This window comes from Brassica napus, chromosome C9 (genome assembly GCF_020379485.1).
Source record: "Brassica napus cultivar Da-Ae chromosome C9, Da-Ae, whole genome shotgun sequence".
Lineage (NCBI taxonomy): Eukaryota > Viridiplantae > Streptophyta > Magnoliopsida > Brassicales > Brassicaceae > Brassica > Brassica napus.
The window spans coordinates 10033444-10053594 of NC_063452.1; the positions used below are offsets into that span (position 1 = coordinate 10033444).

The 20151-nt window shown below is 35.1% G+C and overlaps 1 protein-coding gene, 1 long non-coding RNA gene and 1 pseudogene across 2 annotated transcripts; 2 read left to right on the top strand and 1 right to left on the bottom strand.

The window, feature by feature from the left end:
* Positions 1-147: 147 nt before the first annotated feature.
* On the bottom strand, positions 148-1783 carry LOC106449240 (annotated as a pseudogene).
* Positions 1784-3139: 1356 nt separating this feature from the next.
* On the top strand, positions 3140-4307 carry LOC125593383. Its single transcript, XR_007329299.1, has 2 exons — positions 3140-3959; positions 4067-4307. It is a non-coding gene; the product is annotated as an uncharacterized LOC125593383 (long non-coding RNA).
* A 2560-nt stretch (positions 4308-6867) lies between these two features.
* Positions 6868-10328, top strand: LOC125593385. Its single transcript, XM_048769923.1, has 6 exons — positions 6868-7707; positions 7961-8284; positions 8426-8740; positions 8952-9289; positions 9359-9452; positions 9621-10328. The coding sequence occupies exons 1-6, from the start codon at positions 6868-6870 to the stop codon at positions 10326-10328; spliced, it is 2619 nt and encodes an 872-aa protein (XP_048625880.1).
* The last annotated feature ends 9823 nt before the right edge of the window (positions 10329-20151 follow it).

Below are 20151 nucleotides of genomic sequence, written 5' to 3' on the forward strand. Positions count from 1 at the left end.
ATGGAGGCATTTAAATGCTACATTTGGATACAATCTGAATGCAGTTAATTTCAAATAAAATTAATTTAAACTTCAGAGAATTGATTTTGAGATCAAAACGCACCTAAATTGCATTTCCGGCATAAAACTATGTTGTTTCCATTTTTCTAATGTGACATGATATGTGATGATCATTACACAGAGTAGACGAAATTGTAGCCGAGTAAAGTGAAGTATCTTGGAAACTCTTTTTTAAGTTATTTTTTGACGTCACCTTCTTCATCATCATCCGATTTAGCCAAGATGGTCTCAGGCTGGGTCTGAGAGTAAGCAGGTGCAATAAACTTAGGATCTTTAACAGCAACCTCTGCGTATTTCAATATCGCTTCTCTTGGATCTTCCTCCATCCACGTCTCTTTTATCATCCCACCTTGCTGCAATGCAAACACACACGAATTAATTTCAATAACACTCATAACTCTAGTCGAACAACTTGAACAAGATACTGAAGAGTCTTACCTTGAGAAGATACTGTGTTAATAAGCTCCTACCAGTGGTTCCAACTCTTCCACCATGACCAGGACAACTCATGGGAAGCTCAGGCTTATGGGCTTTAGCAGGATCCTTCAATTGTTTCTCTCTTTGTCGTTTTCGGCTTGGTGCGTCTCTGAACAACGGTAATGCATGAGGATTGTGTATTACTGGCTCTGGTTGGTAATCGTCTACAGATTTCTTCCTTGGTGCACGTGCAACGCAGACACATGCACCTCTCTCGCTCTGAGTTGGGTCGTAAAGAATGTGAGTTCCTCCTTGGCTTTTGTCTCCAGATGTTGCAAATATCTACAGACAATGGAAACCTCTCTTAAATGTGAAGTCATGAAACAATCTCAGAGGAACATTGTTGTTGTTGTTGTTTAACCTCGGGTGCCAAGCGCATTGCACCACGCTGCAAGTTGGAGATATTCCAACTTTTTGAACAATCTCGAGTTTGGAGCGGTCGTAAAAGCAGAGCAAACCTCCTGTTGTACTGTACCTTCTCAACGGATGTTCCAGTGAGGATGATTTGTTCATCTGGACTAAAGGCAATGTTGGTTTGAGGATAATTATTAGGAGACCGTCAAAAGCCTTTAGGGCTTCTTTCATCTGCCGCACAGAGCCGGTCCGTGTATTTACCGGGCTGGAAGCAGAACGAAGAAAAAGTGGCCTATTTATGTTTAATTATTTAAAAAAGAAACAACTTTAGAAAAATGTCACTGCGTAGAGTCTCGAACCCTCACCCTCACATAGCTCAAATTTCACCATTACCACTGGAGCTATGGATAAATATTGTGAAAATGTGGCCGCTAAACGTGATAATTTAATGACGGCCGGAATCAGCCGCTTCTCCCGCTTACCTCCAAGGCCGGCTCTGCTGCCGCAAGTCCCACACCTGATCAAGAAATAGTTCTGTTGATATAGCAGCTCTGAGAAAACAACTGGATATGATTTAAGGGTTTACCTTAAGAGAAATCAAAACTTCTTGACAAGAGAATTCTCCCATCGCTAGAGAACTTAACAGAGGTTATATCATCAGTGTGCGCTTTTCCAACGTATATATATATCTGGTCGGCTTCCCCATCCCGGCTTGAGACTTCATATCTGGATCGATAAACACAACAAAGCTATTGTAAGTTTGTTCAACTAGATAAAACAGACGCCTTATAATACCCACTTTAGCCTATTTTACTATGCGGGTCCAAGTAAATGATGCAAGTGAAATTCACTTGATGTAAATAAATAAATAAAACGATATACAAATCAACATTTCATTAAATATGCAGAATAAGAATATATAGCTTCTAATTAATTTTGTAAGTATGCATTGGTAGGGTTGGGAATTCGAAATCCGGAGAAGGTTTCGGTTCGAGTTCATTCGGATTTCGAATTTTCGAGTTTATGAAATTTAGTCCCGCTCGGATATTATAAAAGTTCGGTTCGGGTTTGGTCGGGTCTAGTTTGGGTTAGTAAAATTTCTAAATTCTGGTTGAACCAAATATAATTTTGGGTTTCGGATCTTAATCAGGTTTTTGGTTTCAAAATATTGTTTTGTACCTAGTTAAACCCGAAAACTAGAGAGATCCAATAAAACAAAGACCAAAAATCAAAAACTTGAAATGAGAAATGAAAAATGAAAAATGAAAAATTCTCTTTTCGTAATTTTTTTAGTTTTAGTGTAATTTTTGACAAGTGAAATTAGAGAGTGAAAATGAAATTAGATAATAAAACTCAAAACTATGTGCAAACACATCATATCCAATAAATTCAAAACGAAAACACACATCAAATCTGATAAACTTAACTATATTGAAGAAGGAAGAGCACCACATACCAAACTATATTAAACTAAGTGTTTGAGTTAATTATTAATGTAATTGATACTTATTTTAGGTATCCAAAGAAATCTTAGGGGGATGTATTCAATCTAAAATTTGAGGTGATTTGACTTTTAATGAAGTTTTAGATGATTTTAAAGAATTGCAGAGAATAAAATGATTTTTGTTAAACCACTCTAAAATGTCACCTAAAACCATGGGATTTGAGTTTTATTTTTTTTAACTAAGAAACTCCACCCAAACACTCTAAAATCACTTGAAAACTTTAAAACTCCACAACTTAAAATATTTTCAATAACAGTGGATTTCATAGTACTTTTATAAAATGTCAAGTTCAATAACACTGGATTTTAAATGAGTTTTTAAAATTCATGTTTCAATAACAGTGAATTTGTCATTTTGATACAAATCACCTAAAACTCTCAATTGAATACATCCCCCTTAGAGTATTTTGAAAACTTATTCGCAGTGCCGGCCCTAACAAAGCTAGTAAAACTAGAGCTTTAGAAGCCAATTTAGGATAATAATTTAGGGGCACCGTAATTATGTAAATGATGCATGTAGTCTAGTGGTTGTGCCCTTCTTCATTGTGTTCAAAGTACATGGTTTGGCTCCACTGTGGCACAATATTAATTTTTTCTTTAGGCAGCCATTTACACTGCCATTGAGTTCGGGTTTAGCACAACTATTTTTCTAAAATTTTAATTTTTTTGAGTTTTTCAGATATTCATTCGGATTCGAGTTCTGTTCAGATAAAAACCATAACCTTAAATACCATAAAACAAGTCATATCACTACAAAAAAACAATTGAATTGCATCACTTAAATTGTATCATAAAAATAAGTGATGTCATTTTAAATTACTTATTTGTAAATGATGTTAATATTAATTAATTTTACATCAGTTCAGTAAAATGATGTAATCTTTATTAGTTTAAATCATTTAGACAAAAGTGATTTTATTCTATAAATTTATATCAGTTAAATAATTGATGCATGTATTATTTTGGTTAACATCACTTATTAAGATGATACAAAATTTACATCAATAGAAAACTGATGCTAATAAAAATTATATAACCATATTTTTGTTTAACATCAGTTTAATAAAAGTGATGTCATGTTATCTGCATTTACATCAGTTAAAACAGTTATATAATATTTACTTAATTTAAATCAATAAAAATTAGCTGAAATTTCAAAGAACCCAATATTAGGAAAGAAGTTACGATTCTTTTGATTTAGTTTTTGTTTTGTTTTGTATCTTTAACTTAGTGGATCTTATTTATAACTATTTTGCTGAAAAGAAGTTTTTCTTTTATATATCTCAACAAATCATCCTCTTCTTCTTCTTTCAAACCCTCGTTCATCTCCCACTGTAAGTTACAATTCATACGTGTTTTTCTTGTGTTCATATATCCCTCTATTTCTTATAAGTCAAAAACTAAATGACACATTAAGGCAAAAAGTTCTTTCTAAATTTCACAGCCTCATGTCTTCTATATATGCAAAAGCAAATGATGACACTTTACAATTTTGAAACTATGTGATTCTCACATTCGACTCCACACCGTCTACTACCCCCACTACTCCATTGTACTAATAAATGTATTTCTTCTTTATCCATTTACAATTTTAAATCATAACATTTTTTGATTCAGTAGTGATTCTTAATTACTAGATCTTCTGATATTCTCTTTTTTTTTTTTTTCCAGGAGCAGTTATCAGTTTAAGAACACCGTCAATAGAAGAACATATAATGAAGGAGAAGAAAAATATTGACCGAAGAATTCTCATGTGGAGATTTAACATTTTTTTTACCATTTTTCTTTTGCTGAATTCATCCTCTTCATGTTTTTGGAGGCCTTCTATATCTTCTTTTTTTTCATATTGTATCTTCATTGGAATGAAGAAAAAGAAAAAAAAAAGTAATGAAAAAATCTTTTAATTGATTTATTTCTTGACATAAATGTATAGATCGATATTAATAAAAAAATACTTAAGAACAAAAAATATTAATATTTTAAACTAATAATTGTAAACGATATAATTATTAAAATCTCTTTTAAAAATATTAAATTTACTTCAGTTATTATTAAATGATATAAATATTTAAATCAATTATTTTAAGTAATGTTAATATTAACATCAATTTACAGAATTGATTTAACTGTTGAAATCATTTTCTATAACTGATATATCTTGACATCACTTATAATAACTGATGAAATTATTTAGTATTTTTACATCAATTATTAAGAAAATGATGTATATTATTTGCATCACCACTTTCAGAGTCATTTATATAAGTGATATAAAATTCTTTCACATCATTTATAAGTAATGCAAAAATAGAAATTAAATGATGTTAAACCACTCTTTTTTTGTAGTGTATTTAGAATTTATGTCGGATTCAATTTGGTTAGAATTCATTTTTATTGGGCCCGACTTGGTACTGGTTTGGTTTCGGTTTGTTTACCCATTCCTAGGTGGTGTTAAATTTACCGGTACCTTGTGAATCTTATTGAAAATCCCCTAAATTAGCCGACTAATTTTTGAAAATTGATGTTTTCCAACTTTTAAAAGTTTCTTATAATGTTTTAAGCTTTCATTAAATCTTTTTAGTGTATGGAGCAATTCTTTCACTAAAATTAATAATATAAAAATGATATTTAAAACTTGGTCCTAACTAATTGATATTTAGGTGGGATTGATCGGGGTTTGATATGATCAATCTCGACATGAAAATGAGATATTTAATCATGAAAATAAGATGATGGAGGAAAAAACGACATTACCAAAATTTAGGTGAAATTCAAAAATCATGATTCGGTGCTATCAGTTGCTTTGTCCGCCAAGTACAACCGGGAGAAGCTAGTGTTCACGTATTTCTGTCATTTAAGTTCTAGTTTTGTTATTCAAAGTAATTTTTGCTTATTTTTAGATTGTACTTTAAAATTTAAAGTTGTAGATAATGTCCTTATATAATGTCATTTCTTATAATGGTTTGTTTAGGCACTTCAAATTAGAAAGTTCTTAAACTTCAACCAATAGAAGAAGCTGGTACAGCTTACACTATTGGGAGAATTGCCAAGTGTGACTCAAAACTTGGAGTCAAACCCAAAACAATACCCCAACTTGGGTCAAATGCAAAAGTAACCTAAAAGGCTATTGAAATTACAACTATCCCCTTGTGACCAAACAAAAAAACGGAATTCTTTTTACGTTTCTACCCCTCGCAAGTCGTCTGTTTAGACGACTTGAAAATAAGTCGTCCAGACGACTTAACTTAAAGTCGTCTGGACAGTTAGTCTTAAACATAATTTAAAAATTTTGTAAAAAATATTTTGATAAGTGAAAAATGGGAATTATGTAATTAACATATGTCTTAGGAGGTATAAATTAAGATATAACAAATTTCAATTGTTTTCAGCATAGATGAGTGAAAGTAGTGAGTCATGATATTCTTAAGTTTATGTTTCATCAACATATGTTGTAGTATTGTATGCGTTCTTAGGGTTAGATTTTGGAAAGCATTAAAACCGTCTTTGAAAATTTTTAAAATTACTTATGCGTGTTCATTTCTGTGTATAGTAAACACTATTTAAGTATAATTTGATTTTATAACGTGGTTAGTTAGTTAATCTATTCATTTTAGTTTAGGGGTTCATTTTAGGGTCTAGGACGACTTAATATTTTGTCGTCTGAAAACAGACGACTAAATATTAAGTCGTCTGTTGTACATTATCAGCCAGAATAAGTCGTCTAAACCGGACCAAACCTTAAAGTTTACCAATGTAATTTTAAAGCTAACCGGATTATTTACCCAATATATAAGGTGATTTTTTTTTTGTTTCATTTTTCGCGATATTCAGAAACCCTAACAGTTCTCTCTCAAAGGCGATTTCGAATTCCCACGATTTCCGAACAAACCATCGTTCTCAACATCGGCTATCTATCTCACTTCATTCTCACCGTTGTCGCCGCAGCTTCTTCTAACCCTAGCGCCGCCGATTCCTCTAAACCCTAGCGCCGCCGATTCCTCTAAACCCTAGCGCCGCCGCTTCCACTATTTCCGAACAAACCGTCGCCCTCGCCACCGTGGTCACCAACGTTCTAAACACTAGCGCCGCCGCTTCTTCTAAACCCTAGCGCCGCCGCTTCTTCTCTGTAAACCTTAGCGCCGTTTCTCTGTAAACCCTAACGCCGCTAAGTCATCAATCTCGAGGAAAAGATGAACATAAAACGTTGTCTCTATCAATTTACTCCTTCTCACCGTTTCACGTTTATTTTTTCAGATCTATAACCGCAATGACGAGTACTCCAACTCCTTCTGCGACTGGAAGACTTGTAAGTAATTTAAGTCGTCTGGAAAGTCTTCCAACTGGACGACTTAGTAGATGACTTAAATATAAGTCGTCCATTTGGAAGACTTTCCAGACGACTTAATTATAAGTCGTCTACTAAGTCGTCTGGACTTATATTGTTGTCTTTGATTATTTTGCAGACAAAAAGGATGGATATTCCAGAACTCCCCCGTAGGTTATACACATCAGGAGAAGAACCAGAAGCCCACAATAGCATTTCGTATCATACGGATAACAGCAAGTTGCATACTGCTCTTAGGAAAGCTCTTACTGATGACGAATTTGAAGAGCTCAAGGAGTCGAGTTTGGGAGTTTTCATCAAGTTCAAGGAGCAGGGATTTGGTTGGGCTTCAAGGCTGGTTCACTACATGCTCAGTTTCAAGCTGGACATTAAGAAGAAGTATGAGATGTGGTCTCTCGTTGGTCCAGAACCTTTGAGGTTTTCACTGTTAGAGTTTGAAAACCTCACTGGTCTAAACTGCGAGTACATCGGGGACCTTGAGACACCAAAATGTGACGTTACCCCAGAGATGGTTTCTTTCTGGGGGATGCTGGGAGTTCATCTGGAAGCTGGCCCAACTACTGATCAGATAATAGCAGCACTGCAGAGATGCGGGGATTGGTCCAGGGAAGATCGCAAGCGGCTCGCGTACCTCTCCATCTTCACTGGATTCATTGAAGGGAGAAAGTTTTCAACCGCTACACGATCTACTCTGGCAAGGCTAGTGATGGATTTAGAACGGTTTGAGAATTATCCATGGGGGAGAGTCGCATTTAAGGTGCTGATGGACTCTTTGTGGAACAAAGAAATTGCTGGCTGTTACACCGTGGATGGGTTTATACAAGTTCTTCAGGTCTGGACGTACACAGCTATGCCGGAATTGGGTGCTAGTATTGGTGGTCCCAGAGCAGACAGTCCGTCTCCACCGATACTGGCTTACGAGGGCAGCAGAGGCCGCAGATCAATGAAAGCTGCTATCTTGAGTCAGGTATTTACTTCAATCCAAAAGACTGCGCAGACGACTTATTATAAGTCGTCTGGAAGGTCGTCCAGCTGGACGACTTATCGGACGACTTAATTAAGTCGTCTGGAAAGTCTTCCATCTGGACGACTTATTAGACGACTTATTATAAGTCGTCTGGAAGGTCTTCCAGCTGGACGACTTAGTAGACGACTTATAATTAAGTCGTCTATTTAGTATTTTTTTCAAATATCTAACTCGATTCTTCTATTTACTGCAGACCCGCGTGATCAACTTTGTTGAGAAGGACATTAGTGAAATGTGGCCAAAATGGGACTCTGAGGTTGAGGACCTGCCCGCGGAGAACATCATTAAAGTCATGTATGAGCGGAGACCGTGGAAGTGGACCATGGATTGCTGGGAAGTCACTGGTACTAAGGTCAATACAAAACCTAAGGTTGTGACTCCATCAAAGAAGGCCAAAGAGATGGTTGTGTTGGAGGAGGAGGAGGAGGAGGAGGAAGACAATCCAAGACCTCGGAAGAAAGCTCGTAAAGAGGCTCCTAAAGTGGCTAGTGAAGAGGCTAGAGAAGAGGCTAGAGGGGTGACCAGAGAGGAGTTGGAAATTATGTTCAAGGGCGTAGCTGACTGCATGAAAAAAGGGTTTAATAAGTGCATGAGGGAGTTTAGGAAGTTGTCCGATAGATTGGAAGCTGTGGAGAAGAAGGTTGGTGTCACCAATCAGGCTACCCCTCAAGATAAACAGCCTACCCCTCTTGCCAAAGAAACCGGGGGTAGAAACAAACAGGCTACCCCTCAAGATAAACAACCTACCCCTCTTGCCAAAGAAACCGGGGGTAGAAACAAACAGGCTACCCCTCATGCCAATGAAACCGTGGTTAGTAACCAGCCTCCTCCTCATCAAACCAAACAGCAGCCTCCTCCTCCTCAAAAGAAACAGCAGCAGCCTCCTCCTCCTCAAAAGAAACAGCAGCAGCCTCCTCCTCCTCAAAAGAAACAGCCTCCTCCTCAAAAGAAACAGCCTCCTCAAATCAAAGAGGTTAGTATCAAATCCAGGGTTAACTAGTTGTCCAGACGACTGTAAAAGTTGTCTGGACGACTAGTTGACCCTGGACGACTTAAACGTAAGTTGTCTGGACGACTAGTTGACCACGGAAGACTTAATTTTAAGTCGTCCAGGTCCAACTAGTCGTCCAGACAACTTTTGTTTAAGTCGTCCAGAGTTAACTTGTGTGCAACTTTTATTGCAGAGATGGTTGCCGGAGGATACAGCAACCGAGGCGAACTCGGTAAATAAGACCTCCAAAGAGATTGTTGCTGTCACTTCCACCGATCACCAACCGAGCCTCGCTTCCACCGATCAACAACCGAGCCTCGCTTCCACCGAGCCAAGCGATCCAGTTTCAGAATCGAGCCTGGTTGTATTGGACAAGCGTGCAAAGAGTAAACGAGCGAAGAAACCTGCTCCCACTGTGAGATCTCCTTATACGGCAGAGAAAAAAAAAGATAAAGTGGCAGCCTATAATCCATTTCCGCCAGTAAACAAAGATCGGTTGAAGGAACTCGCTGATTGGTTGAAAACTGATCCGTAAGTGATTGCTTTACCCATAATAGCTTGATTTAGTCGTCCAAAACTGATTGCTTTTTTTGTTTGCAGTCATTATTTAACTAAGACCAAGGACAAACCACGTACATCACCAACAAGGTGGTACCACTTCCTCCGGACAGCCAGAGGATGGCTGGAAGACTGCGTAAGTCTTCTGCACACGATTTAAGTCGTCTACAAAGTCGTCCAAGTAGACTACTTTCCAGACGACTTAAAGATAAATCGTCTGGAAAGTCGTCTACTTGGACGACCACGTAGACGACTTATATTTAAGTCGTCTGGTAACTTCTAACTTGTTATATTTAATATGCAGCATATAGATGCTTGGATTAATGTGCTAAGGCAGAGGTATCAGGAGAACCCACAAGCTTTCAGGAGCGAGCGAATGTGCTTCCTGGATCACAACTTTTCCCAGTCTTGGAGAGAGCAGTATCACCTCTTCAAAACATCGGAACCTGATCACAAAGGTTTAGGAAGAGTTCTACCTGGTGGGGCGTCGTATTTTTATGACGGATCAATACCTTCATTTTGCCAATCAAACAAGAAGTGGGGGGAGGACATTGATGATATCTATGCGCCAGTGAACTTGGACGACAAGCATTGGGTTGCTATTTGGATATCGATCCCTAAGAGGCACATAGTCGTCTGGGACAGCATACCTTCATCTAGTGTACCAGACGCATGGGATGCGATAATGGAGCCTTTTCTCCAGATGGTCCCTTATCTGCTTGTTGAGTGCGCAGCCACCGACGAAATACGGGTCAAATACGGGTTGGATCCATACACATATGAGAGACCGCTGAAAGGTGTACCCACGGCCAACAATGGTGATTGTGGCGTGTACACTGTAAAGTACATTGAATGTCATGCTCTCGGTGTCTCCTTTGACCCTAAAGACTTTGCTAGGTGCAACGCAAAGAAAATGAGGGATAATATGGCGGTGGATATATGGAAGGAGCTTGTTGATCAGCATCTAAAAGAAAATGTGGATGGTGATAAGTTCGTGGGCTTGTATGATTAGATTAGTGTTTGTATTTGAACTTGTCTTTGTATTTGAATATATAAGTTGAACTTGTAAATATATAAGTTGTAAATATATAAGTTGTCTGGAAGATTAGTGTTTGTATTTGAACTTGTAAATATATAAGTTGTCTGGAAGAAATAAGTCGTCTGGAAGGTTTTCCAACTGGACGACTTACAAATAAGTCGTCTAGAAGGTTTGAACGACTTATTATAAGTCGTCTGGAAGGTTTTCCAACTGGACGACTTACAAATAAGTCGTCTAGAAGGTTTGGACGACTTGAAGGGATAGTAGAAGGTAGTCTAAAAATAAAATACACTTGAAGGGATAGTAGAAGGTCGTCTAAAAATAAAATACACTGGACGACTTAGTAGAAGGTCGTCTAAAAATAAAATACACTGGACGACTTAGTAGAAGGTCGTCTAAAAATAAAATACACTGGACGACTAAAATAGCATTTGTCTTAGCATATGTCTTTTGGATTTCTTCAAAACAAATATTATCATCATCTTCCTCGTCCTCATCTGGAACCTTTCCATAAAGACTGTAATCCCCACCATTCTGATCCGTTTCACCAACAATAGAATTATCAGCATCCTCCTCCCCATTTTCCTCCTCCCCATCTTCTTCCCATTCACCAGCTTCATCATTATCACCAACATCTTCTTCCCATTCACCAGCTTCATCATTATCACCAACATCTTTTTCCCATTCACCAGCTTCATCAATATCCCTTTTCTCTGAAACCGTTTCGACCTTGCTGCGGCTTGATACACAAAGACATACTCTATGGGTTTTGAGTATCTCCAGCAAGTTTCGAACTTGTCTATCACTTGTAACATGAATGGGAAGACTGCCTGGATCCATCATCATTTCTGCTGGTAATGAGTAGCTAATCTCCACACTCACTGTTCTCATGTCCAGGTTATAATCTTCTTGAGCCATTGCAACAAGTTCAGCATGTGTTGAATCTTCATTCAATAAAAACAATCTTCCTCCTTTGAGATCATCAACCACAAAATCCCAACGGAAATCTCTCAACAACCATTCTCCATACACTGCATGTAACTGAAAAATCATCTGCATATATTCAAAATAAAACACATTAGTAAACATAGAGAAAAGGGAAATGAAGAAGTTCAATAAACATTGCCGCAGACGACTTAGCATTAAGTCGTCCAGAAGACTTAAAGGTAAGTCGTCTAAAGAGGTCACTTTTGCAATTGAAAATTAAAAGGGACGACTTAATTCTAAGTCGTTCGGCTTTGTTTGTTAAAAAAAAAACTTCAGACGACTTATATATAAGTCGTCTACGAGAAACGGGCTAGTTTTGCATTTGACCGAATCGTGTCAGATCTTTGACTATTTCTGGACGACTTATAATTCAGTCGTCTCTGGGAAAGTTAAAATTTCAATATTTTATGAAAACTTGACGACTTACGTGTAAGTCGTCCTAGGTTAGTTTTGTAATTGAAAAATAAAACTTGAAATTTAACTTTCTCCAGACGACTTAGATGAAAGTCGTCCAGCTAAACGACTTAATTTAAGGTCGTCCGGGATAAGCAAGGTTTGACCAGAAAATTGGGAAAAATTCTGGACGACTTTGCTTTCCCCGGACGACTTTAAATTAAGTCTTCTGGAGGGACGACTTTATATTAAGTCGTCTGGTTAAAGTTAAATTATGAAGTTTTATTTTTCAATTACAAAACTAACCTAGGACGACTTACACGTAAGTCGTCAAGTTTTCATAAAATATTGAAATTTTAACTTTCCCAGAGACGACTGAATTATAAGTCGTCCAGAAATAGTCAAAGATCTGACACGATTCAGTCAAATGCAAAACTAGCCCGTTTCTCGTAGACGACGTATATATAAGTCGTCTGAAGTGTTTTTTTTTAACAAACAAAGCTGGACGACTTAATTTAAGTCGTCCGTTTGACCAGAAGACTCATCAGTAAGTCTTCTACATACAGATGACTTACTAGTAAGTCTTCTACGCGAACATATCTTAAAAAAAAATTCAAATTCGTACCTTAAACTAGGTGAGATGACTTCGTTTGCACACAGGGTCTTCTCCAACCACCCAGAACCTCAAACGAAAGCAACCGTAAGTCAAAACGAAAGAAATATGGCTCTGCAACCATAGCCCATATTTTGAATCAAAAGCTTGAGTTTTTTGGATGAATATAGAGAGAAAGTGAAAGAAATGTTGTTTTTAGTTCATAACAATTGAAACAGAGAGAGTGTAAAGAGATTTACGTGCATTAAAGGGCATTAAAAGCTCCAAACAGTTCGTACAAGGTTGTTGCCACTATTCATTGCAGTGGCAGTATTGTAAATACTTGAAGAAGATGAGGTTGAGACAGTAAAGAAGCCATTTTTGAAAAAAAAAAAAATGTTAATGGCATTTTCGTAGATAAAGTGCAGGTGTGGGGTTAAAATCTCAAAAAAAAAAGGAGTCAAAAGAAAAGGTTAGTTTTCTGTTTGACTCCAAGTTTTGAGTCACTTTTGCAAAAAGCCCTACACTATTAGTTATATGTTACTATTTTTTGTTTATATATAATTAAAATTGAGTTTTTCTTGGGTTCACCCCCTAGGGTGAATCTATAGGTTCACCGGCCACTAATAAGTTGCCAGCTCACATTTAGTTTTTGAAAAAAAAAAAGTAAAAAAAGAAATTAGTAATTATCACAAAAAAAAAAAAAAAAAACACAAAACTTTGTTAACGTCGTCGTCTGGTTATTGTAACCCTTGTTTTGTGAATCCTCTTGAACTTTGATAACAAGAACCTGCTCCCAAATAATTCTTAAGTAATACACGGTTCTAGCTAAGTTTTGCATCGGTTTGTACGCACTCTTGTATCCTTTTTCAAGTTTTTGAATTGATGCTTTTAGATCACGTCAAGTTGTTAGAGACACATAATCAACCCAGTTCCGATTATTGTTTGTTATATATCTCACCATATATTGTAAGTTTAGATTTTTTTAACGTCAAATTCTCAAAAACTAATGAATTCGACAAATATGTTTTCGCTTTCATGTTACATATTGTGCTTTCGTTTTGGTATGTAGTTTGAAACAGTCGCCCAATTTGGTGTGGTATTTCTGCTCTTCGCATTGGGTTTAGGGTTCTCCACAGCTAAGGTGATATTAATTGGTCATTTTCGAAGTCTTTGCATATTCCTTGCGCTGTATTTGCACCAGTAGGTGCGTTCTTAGGCTGGTTCTTCTTCAATGGTAGGAAGGGGAAACAAGGAAATATAAGACATCGAAGCTGAATTTTCTACATAACTCATGTTTTAGTCAAATGTATATCACATCAACTTCTGCATCCATTCATGAGATTCGTGGAAGCAAGCTGGTCAGATACAAGGACTTCCCAACAGTCCAAAGTAAATCTCTAGATATTGTTGTCTATTCAATCTGAACATCATGTATGAGTTTAGAGAATTTCTCCTATTTTCTTTTACTTTCAGGCGTCAGATCTTCTTGGAATGGAATGTTAGTGTCTTATTTCCGCTGATATGTAATTTTTTCAATATACATTAGTTTCTATTGCGCTTCTCTGTAAGCAGATTTTTTTTTTTAAATCACTTTGATATGACAGAAAATATATGAAGCCAGTTGAGACTGTTCCGTTCCGTTCCTTAAGTTTTATGTTTTAAGAATGTCGATGAACTTCAGTCTCAGTTGGTTCTCACTTATGCTTCCATTACTTGGAAGTTTTGTAATAGATAATTAACTATTATATGATGTTCCTGTTTGTGGCATTCTTATCAACTTAAAGCAAACCGGTTACAGGATCAATTCTGAGCATCATTCTTTTTAAACTTATTCATAGAAGTATAGAACTAGTGATGTTTCGCTACTTGAAGGGGTGGGTTTACGTTTAAACTTATTCATAAACTCTGACCTGAAGCGGTGGGTTTACGTTTAAACAAAAGACCCCACAGGTAAAAGCTCATCTTCATGTCTCTCTTTCTATATTATGAACTATAACCCTAGAGAAAAAAAAAGAAAGAAACAGAGTGATGACTCTTTGCAGTCCTGTGGGGTACCGAGATTATCAAAGAGGAATGAAAACATGTGAAGACTCTCAGGGTGGTGTGAGAAAAAGTCCAGTATCCTCCAATAGAAAGCTGATTCACACAACAGAGTTTACTGCAACAGAACGTCTACTGCAACTTTAGTATATAAACTGAAGAAAGAAAGCTGATTCACACAACAGAAAGTTCACTGCAACTTCAGTGATATTATTTCAGAACGATCGATGATTAACATGCTCAGTATAAAGGAAATGAGCAAAAGAAAGACTGTTTGTCGTGAAGAAGGGAGAATCACGGCGTTAACAACTTTGACGGTTTCTTTTTTTGTTTCCTTTTTGGAAATCATAAATCTGATTTTTTACTTTTTTTTTTCTTTAAATTAGATGTAAACCGGCAACTTATTAGTGGTTAGTGAATCTATAGGTTCACCCTAGGGGGTGAACCCAAGAAAAACTCATTAAAATTTTAGATTTATTGAATCAAATCATCTAGCACAGTGGTTAACGATAAAGTGAAAAAGAATCTGGCATTTCGCCTTGGGCCTGGGACGGATCGTGTATCCAGGCAATTTTAAGATATCCGGATCCGGATCCTTATCCGGCGGATCCATAATTTTACTATACTTATCTGGATCCGGGTTCGCGGATATTCGGGTGTCGGATATCCTTCTAAAAATTATAATATCCGGCGGATACCGGATCCGGATCTGGATCTTTAAAATAAATAAAAAATAATATTAATATATATAAAATATCAACAATAATTTAAAAATAAAAAAATATATATAATATTTTTAATTATTTCTATGTATAATATTACAAAATTTACATAAAATTTATATATACTATTATAAAAATGAAAATATATTAAATAAAATTAGTTTTTAGATAAGATATTACTATTTTTTAAATAGCTATTAATAAAATTTACGGATCCGGATATCGGACTAAAAAATCAAGATATCCGGATCCGGATTCGGCTTTGACGGATCCAATATTTTACTATCCGGATCCGGATTCGGTCTCTCTGGACATCCAGATTTTTGGATCGGATCCGGATCGGATCACAGATCGAATCCGGATCTCGGATAAAAGTTCCGGGCCTATTTCGCCCTACACGTTTTTCTTATTCCTCCATAAATCTAGACCACAGAATGTGTGCTCTGACAGTGGGCTATGTGATATGGAGGATATTGATCATTGGGTCTGTGCCATACAACTTTTAAAGTGTTAAATAATCAGTAATTTCTATGGCTTCGCGTACATGTTTAAAACACATTGTTTTTTTTTTTTTTTTCGTTTAAAACACATTGTTTATACAAGCAATTTATTTTGAGAACTATACAAGCAAAAAATTGAGGACCAAAAAAATCGTCTGTGCTCATGTGGACGACTGGACGGTTCTGAAATTTCTCATGTGTTTTGACTTTTAGGTTTTGTTTTCTTTGTCATTAGCGTATTTTTTTTTTTTTTTGGCTCATCAACAACATTCATTTCACCTAGATCCAGATACAAGTACTTGACCACAAGTGTTTATACCACTAATACAATGAGGCAATCTAGTATCGAGTTGAATCACTAACTTGGACTCAATCCTACCTAATTGACACTCCTATTGTATATTGGACCACAATGAGAATGAAGTCACCCCATTACCCGAAGTGACCCATCTCTTGAACCTCTAATCGATCTCGAGACACGACAACATCTACTAGCTACTGTAAGCGCAGGACTAAACAAGAGAGAACATTTCATACACAAGCAAATGGTGCCATATGATAAGACTTGATGATCGTGACTCAAATGCATCTTCACCGAAGGCGCGTTCTCGAGATAACCTCATACCACAAGTGTTCGATGTTCGGTCCTCAGCCAAAAACCAGACACAGAGATCTGGAATGAAAAGCGGGCTCAGCGACCAAAGCTGACGGTTCAAACAATTAAACCTCCAGAGTGCGGAACTCATACAGCCGGAAACCACGAATCTCCGACGCTGGGATGTAAAGGCTCCGCCACGTACTGATGAGAGGCGAGTACCTCAGGTTGACTACTCCCTCTGCACTCACCTAGATACATGATGTTCCCGAGAACCGAGAGACATGCCTCTGACCACAGTCCGACCAACTCCCCTCCGGTTGTCTCACCGCCTCGGGGGGACGAAGATACCCACGGGAGAAGATGTCTCAGACCGTCACGCGCCGTCACCTGAACCGGAGTCGCCGTAGATCTAAAAACGAAAAACTAGATCTGGCTTCTCCGATACCCTAAAAGCCGACTTCCTTCTTTTCTGTCTTTCCATTACCTCGTCGCTTCTCCAAAGAACGCCAGAGCTTACCCCGCTGGTACACGAACCGGGAGGCTCCCATCGAACGCAGAGAAACAAACATATCGGCAAAGGTTGAAACCAGGAAGAAGAAAGAAAATAGAAAACAAGGAAAAGGGGAGAGGAGGAGCGCCTCCGGCACCGGAGGAGCCAGGCCGGAGCTAGGGTTCTTAGATTTTAGAGAGCGGCTGGAGCTTTTCTTTTTTAGAGAGAACCAATTTCGAGATTCTAAATTGTCATTAGCGTATTTAAGTTTGATGCAAGCAATTCTTTAGTTTTTCAGAAAAGAATCTTCATTTTAAAAAACATTTTGGTCGCTTTTTAATTTTTATATATAGCTTATTTTCCAACAATGGAATAAAAGTTCAGTACAAATGATAACAAAACCAAATCAATAAAAAAAGAAGCAAAAGATAAAATACAACATACAGAATAAATCATTACACACACAACCAAAAAGTGGATAATTCCTCTAAACTCGACGCCCATGTTGATGAGGAATATAAGGATGCCATAAAAACTAGAGCATACACAATGCTTAATAACATCTACTACCATTTTCTCATCTTATATACTATTAAAACAGAATTCACAACCTTGATTCATATATGATTTTTTAAAAAATGGACCTAGTGGATATATTCATAGAAAATCATGTTATATTTAATCTCTAATCTATCATTTAAATTTTGGGCATACCAGAAATTTTTATTGGGCTATCAATAATTGGATTTAAACAATAGATGATCCATAGGATTTATAGATAGTATAAATTAAATAGATATAATTTAATGTTGTAATACTATACTTCCATAAGTTAAATATTTAAATATTTGTCGATGTTAACTTTTAAAATTATAAAGATTTTTTTTTAAATAACAAAAATCATATTATCTAACAATTATTAATCTTTACTACCTTAAATCAATAAAAACAAATTTTAAACTATATAGTTTATTTTAAAAATTAAACAAAAATTAATTTTTTAATTATTTACTCGATAATGTATGTTTTAAAAATTGATAAACACATATATATTATAATATATACCAATTTAGTATTGAAAACAAAATATTTATATAAAAATAATGAAAACAAAAATCTGCATGGTTGCGTGGATCGAGATATAGTGTATTGTACAATAGAAGCTGGAAAATTCGGGTTGCTGTGTTGGTCGTAAGTCGAAACTGACCGATCTGAAATAATGCAACAAATAGATACATACATTATTGTAGAAGGCTAGAAGCCTTTACTCTAATCATTTAAATTAAAGTTCCCTAAATGTTTCTACTACAAAAAATTTAGGTTAGAGTTTATAAAATACAATTTATCATCAAGTATACAAACTAGTAAATAAAAAACTTAATAGAGTGTCACTACGGTACAAGTAAAACCATTATTCATAAATCGTCATAGAATAATACAATTTTCGATTGTAGACTCGGTTGTAGAGTGTTATCATCTAATGTTTTCTCATAAGTTGTAATATAAGAACTAGAGTTTGCGGGTGTTGGTTTTTATCTTCTTATAAGTTGATATTTATTTTTCATAATTAATGCTATATATTTTAGATATGTCGCCGTATAACTAATTGTATTTAAGAGATTCGGATTGAATTGAATACCGTAGTTATTTTTGATAAAAATATTATGAATCTGTTTCAGATACATTGGTTATTTGGATATTTTAAGGTTTCTATACATTAGAACTAAACTATCTAAACCCGTGAGGACCCAACTCGAAACGTACACATAAATTTATAATATCCAAGTAGACTTAATTTCAAAATCCAAAAAGTTCGATATCCGAAAGAAACAATCCGTACATGAATGAGTACACGAATGTCCATGCCTAACTGATTATGTAAACAAATAAAAATAGAACGAATTTTTTATTTGGTAAAATAGTTATATGGTGTGAAAAATTAAGTGACAATATATGTAATACATTTTTATTATTTTGATTTAAGTTATTATTTTTTCACATAAATTATTCTTTTGAATTATGAGTTTGGCTACGTAGTTTTCAACCGATTAAAACTAAAGATATATATTTTTTAGTAAAACAGACTAAACCGGATTTTTAGCCATATGCAGAACCCGATTATTATACATTTTTTATTTTTATAATTGGTACAAAATTGATGCTGATTAACTATATAATAAAAATTTGCGCTATTATTATGGTAATATAATTAATTAAATAGTTAAACTGAATGAAACATGGAATGGAATGACAATTAATATGATAACTAGAGCTTGACCCGTGCGGGTGTTAATTTTTACTTTTTTATATAAATTGTTTAATGACATTTTTAAACACATAAGTTGTTTGGATATTTTTAGCTTCATACAAACCTATCCGGATCCAGAAGGATCCAAGTACTAATCCCGTCCGAAAATTTATAATATCCGAACAAAGTTTAATTTTAAATACAAAAATCCGATATCTAGAAAACTGGTCCGTATCCTAACGGCTACTTGGATGCCCATGTCTAACTGATTCTACAAACAAATTAAAAAAATATATTAACATGTTGAATTCTTGTTATGAATGAATCAGTTTCATTCAAACTTGTGAAATTATTTTGGTTAGCATGTAAAATAAATGTCGAATTATTATCCTAAATATAATTAATGAAGTAATTAGAAAGAGTAAAAAAAGAATGTAATAGAGGTAATAATTGAAGTCCGATTATTTGGTAAATACAATAAATAAGTGGTTTAAATTAATTAAAAACGAATGACGGAGATATAAAAAATCACTTTAAAGAAGGCAAGTATTGGTTATTACTTCAGTTTTAATAGAATAAATATATATTGTTAGCTTGTGTGAAGTTTATAAAAAATTAAACATAATAATATTAAAAACATGTTTTTCAAGACTTTGGAATAAGAATATACTAATATAAAGACGTGTTTTGAAAGATTTATGAATTTTCTCTAATATCTCTAATATATAAGTGTTTTTAAAATTTTAACACAATAATAAGCATATTTTTTTGATAGATAAAAAACTTTTTCATATATAAATAATTTGATGTTTAATTTGAAATTTTAAAGATAATAAATAATAACATATCATACTGATTTTTTTGTATTAATAAGACATAAAATAATAAGTATTTGTAATAACAAACACATATTTTTGATAAATAAATATGTTATATAAATAATTTCATATTGATTTTAAAATTTTGAGAATATAAACATTTTTTATCATAATTATCTTTGAATTTGTAATACATGTGTTTAAAATAAGAATAAAATGATTATGCCGGCATTAGCGGGCAAAACACCTGGTTTCAAAAGTATATCATATTGTACATAGTTAAACTTAGATATTTTGATTTTGTCACAATACTTTACAATCGTTTAACTTTAAACCATATCATGTTCATATATTTTTATTTCCATATATGACTTAGTTCCTAATAAACTACTGTGTGGAATATTG

Bases quoted from the DNA above. Each gene is read 5' to 3' on its own strand.
- LOC125593385 (XM_048769923.1), top strand. From the start codon at position 6,868: ATGGATATTCCAGAACTCCCCCGTAGGTTATACACATCAGGAGAAGAA. The intron at 8,285-8,425 runs GTGACCAGAGAG...GTCACCAATCAG, and splicing joins CTAGAGAAGAGGCTAGAGGG to GCTACCCCTCAAGATAAACA. The intron at 9,290-9,358 runs GTAAGTGATTGC...TTTTGTTTGCAG, and splicing joins GATTGGTTGAAAACTGATCC to TCATTATTTAACTAAGACCA.